General features: G+C 38.9%; 1 protein-coding gene across 3 annotated transcripts in view; it reads right to left on the bottom strand.

Moving 5' to 3' along the window:
* Positions 1-52: 52 nt before the first annotated feature.
* Canx (calnexin) overlaps positions 53-11,605 on the bottom strand; it is a 56,134-nt gene continuing 44,581 nt past the window's right edge. For all 3 annotated transcript variants that reach the window (XM_031352662.1, XM_031352661.1, XM_031352663.1), the window contains 8 exons: positions 8,708-8,897; positions 6,210-6,323; positions 5,352-5,508; positions 3,449-3,664; positions 2,646-2,765; positions 1,804-1,924; positions 1,589-1,668; positions 53-361 (listed from right to left, as the gene is read on the bottom strand). In XM_031352662.1, coding sequence (XP_031208522.1) covers positions 308-361; positions 1,589-1,668; positions 1,804-1,924; positions 2,646-2,765; positions 3,449-3,664; positions 5,352-5,508; positions 6,210-6,323; positions 8,708-8,897 — 1,052 coding nt within the window. In that variant the 3' untranslated portion in view covers positions 53-307. The remainder of the gene's footprint in view (positions 362-1,588; positions 1,669-1,803; positions 1,925-2,645; positions 2,766-3,448; positions 3,665-5,351; positions 5,509-6,209; positions 6,324-8,707; positions 8,898-11,605) is intronic.

Raw genomic sequence — 11,605 nt, forward strand, 5'->3', positions numbered from 1 at the left:
AAAAAAGACAAACCCCGAAGATTTTAAAAACAACAAAACATTAGTTAGTTGCTTCATGTTACATTTCACAACCATTATGTTAAATGTTTTCTTTTCTACAGAAACAGGGTCCTTTACATTACAACTGCAATTATTTACTGCTAGATGTTTAAAATTACAGGCTAGTATTCACTGGAACCTGTCGATGGTGACATCTTGAGGTTTTCTGAGCTCCCACCTAAGGTACACCAGGCCCTCTCTCCTAGGACCACATTTGCAGGGGGAAGGGGAGGGAGAGGAAATCACAGATCAAGTTCTTAAGGTTGTTTCACTCTCTTCGTGGCTTTCTGTTTCTTGGTGATCTGTTCAAAATTTCATCCTCCTATTAGTTGAAAAGAGAAGTTCATATAAGTTAGTCTATTTAAATACAAATGCCAAATTTCAACAACCATTTAAACTAAAGTCATTCAGTTGGTAAAAAGGTATATTATGACAGGTACTGGAATTATAGGTATTCAATTTTAGTCTTTATTTTCAGAAAACATGTACTTCCCCTAAACCTATTAACTTTTTTTTTTTTAATTTGGCAAATGATTTTACTTTTATTTAATGTGTGTTTATCTGAATCTGTATCTCTGTACCCTCTGCATGCCTGATGCCCTCAGAGCCAGAAAAGAGCAACGGAACCCCAGGGACTGGAATTACAGATAGTTGTGTGCCACCCTATGTGTACTGAGAATTGAATCCAGGTGCTCTCGGGAGCACCCATAGCACGACATAAAGTAGAGCACATACCTGTATGAGCACATAAAGATTACAAGATCAATATTACCCTTGACTACACAGAATGAAAGGACAGTGTGAACTACATGAAAGCTTGTCTCAAAAAGTTTAAAATGTACCATGTGGTAGTGGTACACACTTTTAATCTTAGCTTTGGGGAGGCAAAGGCATGCAGACCTCTGAGTTCCAGGCCACCCTGGGCTGCAGAGAGAAACCCTGTCTTGAAAAGCCAAAAATAGTTTAAAATGCAGTGGTATTCAAATACCTTTGGCCAGGCAGTGGTGGTGCACACCTTTGATCCCAGCACTTGGGAGGCAGAGGCAGACAGATTTCTGAGTTCCAGGCCAGCCTGATCTACAGAGTGAGTTCCAGGACAGACGGCTACGCAGAGAAACACTGTTTTGAAAAACAAAACAAAAAAGAAAGAAAGAAAGAAAGAAAGACCTTTGAGGGGACACTGAGGAGATATAAATGTCACAGGACTGTTAAGAAACTTGGTACTCCTATTCATTTAAAAAAAGAAAAAAAACCTACATGTTTCCCACAGAAAAATACTTCCACAGTCACTGTAATCTAATGTACAAAAACATTCCTGTTGGGTTGCAGAGATGGCTCAGGGGTTAAGTGCACATATGGCTTTTTGAGAGGACCCATGCCACCTGTAATTCCAGTGCCTTAGGGATCCATCACCTCTGGCAATTGAAGGACTTGCACTCACACGTATGTAACATACCCCACTCTGAACATATATTTATCTTAAAAAACATCTCTTTACTAAATATGCCCTCAGCTTCGTTGGCTGAAGTATTTATTATCCCTCCCATACCTCTGCTTTAGGCTTGCTATCTTCCTCATCTTGACTGCCAGTGCCACCATCTTCTTCAGCATCACTCTTTTGTTTCTCTTCTAAGACAGAAAATAAAACTACTGAACAAATCTTCACAAAGAGTTCTGACAATAATTATAGCATCATTTAAGAACAATCTACTATAGCCTGTTTTGTTAATCAGGGTTTAGAACAGGTTTCTAGACCCTACTCACCAAGCTTCTCTTCTTCTTCCTCTTCATCCCCCTTGTTCTTCTCTTCTTCCTTCCCTTCTTCGTCCTTCACATCTGGCTGGGGGGCATCCGTCTTCTTGTACTCCATAGCATTGGACTGTTTCTGAAATATTGCCAAGTATAAGAGCCAAGCTTATGTTGTAACAAATATATTACCTCTCAATTTCTGAATGTTTATAGGCAAAATTATATCCAAGGTTGTGTACAGGGCAGTTATGCAGACATGTGAAAGACACTGTTCTTACTCTACATGTTTGCCCCATGGGAGGGAGACTGAGAGGGAAGTTAAGGGAGAGAGGTATCATGGAAAAAGGAACAAACACTAAGACTTGGTAAGGAAGCACAGGCTAAGCTTGTCAAGCTGACTCATATACTCCAACAGTGAGTGGTGAGGGTAAGGCTAGAAAGAGACCTTTGGATCTGACAAAGTGTAAATAATTTAAATAGAATCCTAAGTTAGTAGGAGAAAGCATGAAACGGGGTCTGAATAAGAAAAACACTAAGGCTGTAAAACCCAAAAGCAGTCTGAGGATGTATTGTTTGAGAGAGTGTAGGCAGGTAAGAAGCCATAATAAATAAGAATAGAAATAATGAGGAAAACTAGTTTGTGCCCAGATGGGTGATCTTATATCCACATAGTTCTTTTTCCCTTAAGACAGGATCACTCCATATAAAGGAACAGAATAGAGTGGAATGACAATCAAGGGACTCAAAATCCTGTCATCACTGGGTACAAGGAGCCCCTGTAAACAACGGCCCAGTATTTACAGAACTACCACTAAAAAAATTTCAATGGATATAATCATTTAGTTAGACGTCCCTACCTTTCCAGAACAGCAGAAGAGGATCACAAGGAACACTGGCAAAGCTACAGTCAGAATGTAGACCACCCAAAGCCATGGACGTTCTTCTGCTGCCTCCAGCATCTGCCCCACTACACCTGGCTGAAATACAAAACAATAATAATTCAGAGAACTGGTTTATGACACCAAATACAGGCTAGACTGATTGCAAAGGAGTCAAACTATACACATTGAGAAATTAGGAAAAAAAAAAAATCCCTCATTTTATTCCTTTCACCATCATGAACTTTCACCTTCACAGGTGCAAACCATGGCTTGAAATAACTGCAAAAAGGTCCATTACTCAGGAAACAGAAGAATATCTTTGTGCCAGTTTTCTGACCCTTCAAATCGCAACTCAATAACACCATTAGTTATTTGAAAATTCCATACAATTCCAACCAAGATTTAGCATTTTCAGTGTATTAAAACATACTTAAGCCAAGTACAATGACACATGACTTTAATGGAAACACTGAGGCAGGTGGGTCCCTGTGAGTTTGAGGCCAGCTGAGTCTACAAAGCAGGTTCCAGGACAGCCAGGACTACATAGAAAAGCCCTGTCTTAAAGATGAAACAAACAAACAAACAAAACAAAAATTTTAAATGATAGATACAAACACAAACATATATATAACACAGGGCTGGAAAGCCAAGGAGTCTAGCAGTTATATATTTTGACACTGAATAAGTAAAAAGATAAACACTAAAAATCTGCTTTTCATAAAGTAATCAGTCTCCTCCAAAATCAGATATAAATCCACAAGTAATGAACAATCACTAACCTCAGCAGCCCCATCAGCAGCTTTCTTCAGGCCCCACCCATCATTGGCCCAATCATCAACTACTCTTCGGTCACCACTAATGATAAAGTTGTCAAAAAAGATGTCGGATGACATGGACCAGAGCTCCAAACCAATAGCACTGAAAGGAGTCATCTTAAAAGGTTCCAGGTCTTCAAAGAAATCTGGATTTGGTATTTTCCTTGGTTTCCAGATTCCCTAGTTTGTGACGGGGGGGTTAGGGGAGATGGAGGCAAGAGAAGTTTCAAAACATTTCAGATTAATAACCAAAAGAAAAAAGAAAATCTATGTAAGACTCATTTTGCATGATCAAATAAGATAAAACATTAACTGTCAAATTTAAACAAGCACAAAACAATAAATGCTAGTAATGTTTTTAAACTGAATTCTGAACTACCACCAAATTCAATTTCCAATCTGTAGGATCTTGTTCTGAACCAACACCTGGTTCTGTGTAGCTCACTTAACAAGTGATGGTGGAATGTAGTCAGTAAAGCCATTTCCCAATTTGCAGTAGTGATTTAAGAAATAAAATGTACAGTCCTCAACTAGTAACTAGTAATTTAGCTCTAGAGATCAAATAAAAAAGAACTGATTACAAACATCCTGATGGTTTCAACCACAATGACTCTAAAACAATGATGGGCTAGGGATGTGGCCCAGAGACACAGCATTTCCACCTAATATGCAGAGACACTGGAATCAGCCTCAATACTAATCCTCAACAGAATAGCTAAATGTCAATTTGGTTTGGTTTGGTTCAACAGGGATTCATATAGCCTAGGATAGCCTTAACCTACTCCTGATCTTCCTAGTTATAGCTGAAGTTGACATTTCAACTCCTGGTCCTCATGCCGATAACCAAGTATTAGAACGACAAGCATGTAACAACAACAACTAAAAAGTCAAATGGCAAGCTAAAGTATAATTTTTGTTTGTTCACAGTTATCTAAATGGACAACTAAAAACATTTTACAACAGAAAAACATACAGAATATATGCATATAGATGAACCATATAAGTAAAAATTTATAACTGTAGTTTTTTTGGTTTAGAAACTGAAGCCAGGTAAGGATCTACATTGGTACTTTCCTAGCACACAAGTGGAGGTCCATAACTTCACTATACATATTACTACCACTTCATATGTACCTGTCTTTGGCAGGCAAAGAAAACTGAAGTGACCAAGCAATTAGCTGACTAGACATGGCAAGATCCAAATCCCATCACAGTTCCCTTATGGCCAGTCTATGCACTCAACAATAGGGTATCCACACCCTAAATTCTTCTACTCTACCTTTACTTTTAGATATAGATCACTATGATGGTGATCTATATCTAGAAATGGGCTCCATAGACTCATGTGTTTCAATGCTTGGACCATGGGGAGTCACATTATTAGGTGTGCCCTTATTGGAGGAAGTATGTCACTGTTGGGGCAGGCTTTGAGGTATGCCCTTTTTGTATGCTCAAGCTCTGCCCAATATGGCACAGAGTCCCCTTCTGCTGCCTGCTGATCAAAATGTAGAACTCTCTAGCACTGTGTCTGCCTGTAGGTTGTCATGCTTCCCATCATAATGACAATGGAGTGTCAACCTCTAAAACTGTAAGCCAGCCCTAATTAAATACTTTCCTTTGTAAGAGTTGTCTTAGTCATGGTGTTTCTCTTCATAGCAATGGAAACCCAAACTAAGATAGTGACATACATAACAAGTTTGAACACTTCTTTCCTGTTTTTAGATTTTATGTTTAGCCCAATATTCACCCATCTCTTAAGTTTACTTTTTCTTCTTGATTGTTGGCCTCACTATTGATCAAACTTCTGCCCAGACACAAACAGATTAACAGATTAATAAAAACATCTAAACCATCAGGAGACACAAACCTGGTAGTTAGGATTATCAATCATGGGAGGCTTCCATTTGCCCTTATAATTGGGGTTGTCAATCATAGGTCGCTGCCAGACACCACACCCAGGGGCTGACTCACACTTAGGATTGGCAATCTGAGGAGCCTCCCATTCTCCATCCATATCCTCATCCCTGTGGAGGTATAAACAAGTTATATAACTAGTCTTATGCTCAAGATGCTTCTGGAGTTAAACCAGCAACATACAACAGAATGATATATCCCAGTTCTCATTTCCACTATCATAAACAAGTTCATATATTATGAACTTTCATAAACAACCTACTTTGTTTTTACACAGTGAAATTTAGTAAAGTTTGTAAAGCTTTTCATTCAAACTTGGACAGTTGGTTTTTTTTCCTTTTGGTTTTGAGACAGGGTTTCTCTGGTAGCCCTGGCTGTCCTGGAACTCAGCGATCCATCTGCCTCTGAGTGCTGAGAGAAAGAAATGTACAACTATACCCAGCTTTTTTTTTTCTTTTGTTTCTTTTTTTGTTGGGGGAGAGAGGCACATAGTTGTTGCTTTGATTGATTGATTTATTTTGGTTTGTCCAAGACAGAATTTCTCTGTGTAACAGCTTTGGCTGTCCTGGAACTCACTTTGTAGACCAGGTTGGCCTCAATCTCAGATTATCTGCCTGCTTCTGCTGGGATTAAATGCTTGATTTTAATTGGGGCAGGAGAGATGGTTCAGCAGTTAAGAGCATGACTTCTCTTCCAGATCCAACTGATTTGACACATAGACAAACATGCAGGCAAAACACCAAAGCACATAAAATAAAAATAAAATTAAAAAACAAAAACCAAGTAATTGTAAAAGCAAACTCAAACTCACCAATCCTCTGGCTTCTCCGCATCAGGATCTGGAATATACTCGGGTTCATCATCTAACCAGCCTTCAGGCTTTGTGGCCTCTTCATCTGGAATCTTAGAAGGGGCATCTTCATCCCTTAAACAGAAAACACCAGGTATGACAACACAAGCCAGAGAATCAGTCAAGGTAGTCTCTTTTACAAACCCAGTTTAATTCATTCTAGAACCATTTATAAATTATTATCTGGGCTTTTGCCCAATAAAAAAAGAAAGAAAGAGAGAGACTGAACTAATAACAGCAGCTAAACATCAAGTAAACATTTTTCTAATGGAACTACAGGAATCAAGAGTTACAAAAGAAGATGCTTAACTTCACTGGTCATCAGAGAAATTAAAACCATGATAATATTCCATTATTACACATCCACATAGGAGGGCCATTACAATAAGAAATTCTGAGGGAGTTGGGCAGTGGTGGCGCATGCCTTTAATTCCAGCACATTTCTGAGTTTGAGGCCAGCCTGGTCTACAGAATGAGTTCCAGGACAGCCAGGGCTATATACAGAGAAACACTGTCTCAAGAAAACAACAACAACAACAACAACAAAAAACGAGAAAAAAACAAGTGCTGGTGAAAAAAGTAAAAGGGCAGTTCCTCAAAATTGGTAGTTGCTGTATAACAATTTCATTCCTAAGCTTGTATCTGAGAAAAATAAAAATAAGCACATGCAAAAGCCAGTATATCTAAATGGCAACAACCTACACATCTATCAATTACATAATGGCTAAGTGGATAAGCATAGTATCATTCACTAATATGATGAAGTATTTCTCAGTCATAAAAAGAAATGAAGTGCTTATCCATATTTCAATATGGAGGGATGTTGAAAACCTTTATGTTGACCAAAAGAAGCCACATGCCAAAGGCCACATATTATAATTCAATGTTATTTCCATAAAATTTTCCAACAGACAAATCCAGAAACATAAAACAGGCAGATTAGTGGTTGACAGAGTCTGGGCAAGGAAGTGATAGTAGGGTACATGATAAAAAAAAAAAATCCTACAATTAGATAGTAATGTATATATAGCACTGCAGATACATTAACCATCACTGTTTATACACCAAAAAAGGTACTCTCAAAGATGGCCATGTTGGCCGGGCAGTGGTGGTGGTTCACACCTTTAATCCCAGCATTTGGGAAGCAGAGGCAGGCTGATTTCTGAGTTCAAGGCCAGCCTGGCTGATATACAGAGTGAGTTCCAGGACAGCCAGGGCTACACAGAGAAACCTGTCTTGACAAAAACAAAAAAACACCCCCTCCAAAAGATGGTAATGGTGGTATACAGTAAATTCAGTACTAATTCAATACTGTCAAGACTGAGAGACTAACCTGGATTACATAGAAAAAGTCTTTTAAGAAGACACACACACACAAAGAAAATCTCATCTAAAATAAGACTCAAAAGAGCTAGAGAGCTGGCTAGGTAGTTAAGAGCACTTGCTGCTCTTTCAGATGACCACAGTTCCAGTGCCTACTAACATGGCAGGTTACAACCACCTATATAGCTCCAGTTTTCTCCGCTGGCCTCCTCAGGAACCAGGAATGAACAGTGCAGGGACAAAGTTGTCATACAAAGACTGTAAAAGTACTACTTTAGCTGGTAATCAAAAATCTTCTACTTGTGCTTAAGTTTAATGTTTTGTTTTGTCCTGGCACTGAAGTCAAGGCCTCATGTCCTCTATCACTGAGAAATACCTCCCTCAACACAGACTGTTTTGTAATTACCTTAGTTTTAAATTAACTCCAATATGAATCAAAGTTTTATGTAACTTTTGCCTGATCTTTTAAAGCTTAATACTCTCTTCATCCTATTAAAAAAACAGCTGGTTATATATGCTTTTAATCCCAGCTCAAAGGAGGCAGAGGCAGATAGATCTGTGAATTCAAGGCCAGACTAGTTCAAAGGCAGCCAAGGATACACAGAGAAACTGTCTCAAAAAGGCAAAAACTTCAGAACTTTAATAGCTTTAAATATGGATGGTAGGAGTATTATTTAGCAACACAGCACATGTTTGGTGTGCAGGAGGACTTGGGTTAAACCCTTAGCACTGTAACCAAGTTTAACTTGTAATAATGAAGCACTAGAATAGCTGTATGAAAAGATTGTCAGCACAAACCACAAAAGCTTTAGCATCCTATAGTTTATAACATAGTGAGGGATAATATATATTATTACTGCTGGGTTCTTTTCCAGAGTAATTGGTATTTAAGTCCCCGCCTTCTCTTCTTGCAAGCAAGTACAGTGTCTTACTATGTAAACCCACACTGGCCTCATACTCCATCTTTCTGTCTTGTTGGCCTCTTAAGTGCTAGGATTATAGGCATGTGCTAACATGCCTAGACTATATCACAGAGTATTTACATAATCAGATTTCACTTAGTCAACATTCATTGTTTAAGCTATGTAGAATATATAAAATGTAGGCTAATACTCAAATGGATCTCCAAGATTTACCAATCATCTGGCTTAACAGCATCTGGATCTGCTATTTTGGGCCTTTCATCCCAATCTTCAGGCTTCCGGTCTTCTGGGTCCTCAATTTCACGTGAAGGGTTTACAGGAGGAGTCATGTCATTTAGCAGATTTCCACTATTCACAACAGACTGGTCAACTAATATTTCAAAACTATTGTCTGGATTCAAGACTGAAAAGAAATAAAATGCAATTAAAAATACTGACTAAACTACTCATTCCAACATTCCCAATCTAACATAACATCATGCCTTCTAGAGAAAGACTCAGTGTGTTGGGTAGTCATGAAACAAAGAGCTCAGGGTACTGGGGTTAGAATGTCATAGTCAACAAAGCCTAGTTCTTTAAGAGCCTGGGACCCCAATGCCATTTCCTTGGGTTCCGAGTAATTATAATTTTTTTTCTTTCTTTCTTTTCTTGGTTTTATCCAGACAGGGTTTCTGTCTTACCCTAGCTGTCTTGAAGCTCTTTTTGTACATTAGGCTAGCCTCAAACTCAGAGATCTACCTGCTTCTACAAATGATATTTTTTTTCTAATGATAAATTTTAATAAGCTATTATTTTCTCCAATCTGGAGATCAAACCCAGGGTCTTGTACACACTGGACGATCACTTTTACCATGGAAGATCTATCTCTATGAAAATTGTTAAAGGAGCTGAATTAATGGCTCAAAGGGGTGTGAGAGATTGCTCTTTGGTTAAGAACCCTGGTTCCTCTACCAAAGGACCCAGGCTCAATTCCTAGCACCCACATAGTGGCTCACAACCACCTCTAACTTCAGTTCCAAGGGAGTAAATGCCCTCTTCTGGCAAATGCAGGCATGAGCATACACATGATGCATGTATGCACATGCACGCACACACACACAAAGGCAAAATATAGATCAGATATAGTATTGCATATCTTTAATACCATCACTTGCTAGGCAATACTAGTTTGAGGTCTCAAACCTGTCTCAAAACAACAAAGACCTGTAGGGTATGATGGCACACCCTTGTGATCTCAGCACTATGGCGATAGGAGGGTTATCAATTTTATTCTCAGCTATACAGGAGTTTAAGGCTAGAGTAAGCAAAAAAAAAAAAAAAAAAAAAAAAAAAAAAAAAAGCATTCTGTGTAATGATACACGCCTTTAATCTCAGCACTTGGGCAGCAGAGGCAGGCAGATCTGAGCTTGAGGCCAGCCTGACTACACAGAGAGTTCCAGGACAGACAGGCCTACACAATAAGACCCTGTCTCAAAATAAGATTAATTAATTAGTTTTAAGTACTAACTGGTGAAACACCATAGCAGCAGATAAAGGTATCTGCCACACAATCCCAATGTTCTGAATTGGGAGCCCAAGAACAGACATTAGGGTAGGAGAGAAACAGCTTCAAAGTTATCCTCTGACCTCCATACAATTAACCACACACCACATTGATATGATCTAGAGAAGTGGCTTAGTGGTTAAGAACAACAGCCGTTCTTCCATAAGACCCAGCCAAATTCCCAGCACCTATATGGTGGCTTACAACTGTCTTTAAAACTCTACCTCCAAGGGACCAATATACTCTTCTAGCATCTCAGCAACAGGCATGCAAGTAGTACACAGACACACACACAATAAGAACTTTCACTTACAGGTCTTTACTTACATACACTGAAAAATACAAAAAGCCTATATAAACTAATGTATACATGCCTTTGATCCCAGCACTCAGGAGGCAGAGGCAGGAAGATCTCTGAATGAGGCCAGCCTGGTCTACAGAGCAAGTTCCTGGATAGCCATGGCTACACAGAAAACCATGTCTCAAAAACAAAAACCCTCATATTATGAAAATGCTATAATCTGTTGATTTTAGTGAACAAATTTCTACTCCTACTGCTATGTAAAGGAACAGAAGATAATCTGCTCTGCAATTATGTAGTTCAAGTGGTTACAGGCCACATGCTACATATATAAAGAAAGCAACTCAAAAAAAGCCAGGCAGTGGTGGTGCACACCTTTAATTCTAGCACTAGGAAAGCAGAGGCAGGTGGATTTCTGAGTTTGAGGCAAGCCTGGTCTACAGAGTGAGTTCCATGACAGCCAGGGAGAGCTACACAGAGAAACCCTGTCTCGAAAAAAACAAACAAAAAGAAAAAGACAAAAAAACAAAACCAAAAAACCACTAGCTGACCCACGGGTATTAAATATTGAAAAAGGATATTTCATTATAATTTTTTGTTTTGTTTTTACTGGCTATTTCCTTTATTTACATTTCAAATGTTTTCCCCTTTCCAGGTCTTCCTTTTGGAAACTCCCTATTCCATACCCCTTCCTCCTGCCTCTATGAGGGTGCTCCCCTACTCACCAACCCACTCCCGTTTTCCCACCCTGGCACTCCCCTACAGTGGGGTATCGAATCATTATTTTTTATTTAACAATCTAGGAAGTGTTTAGAAGTCCCAGTGCAATTTTAGGTGCAAGTGAAAATTTCCATTCTAAGAGATGGACCTATTAGTTAGTACACTGGCCTTGTAGGTAGACACTCCCACACTCTGGATAAAACCTAAGAAGAGATCTCTCTAAAACTGATCTGCTTCCTTCTCAGCATACTAAGCCCGGCCTCTCAACATGGCCTTTAATGTTCCTGGCATCAGTGCATGTTCTCTTTCTGTAGTAAACCTGTGACCACAGAAGATGTTAAATTATACACAGGGTACGGGGCTGTCTCAGTTACCATAAGTTTTCTCTTCTTCACCCAATTCCACTTTGATCCATAGGCAGTTTAGTATTTTCCTGGCGAGGCTGGAATATAGTCTGTTACCCACATCCATTGGAAGACAGTACATGGGGTCTTTTTAAAAGATTCTTCATAAAGAAAGGCTTTTTTTTTTTTTTTTTTTTTTTTTT

The sequence above is a fragment of the Mastomys coucha genome, unplaced genomic scaffold (assembly GCF_008632895.1).
Source record: "Mastomys coucha isolate ucsf_1 unplaced genomic scaffold, UCSF_Mcou_1 pScaffold5, whole genome shotgun sequence".
NCBI lineage: Eukaryota > Metazoa > Chordata > Mammalia > Rodentia > Muridae > Mastomys > Mastomys coucha.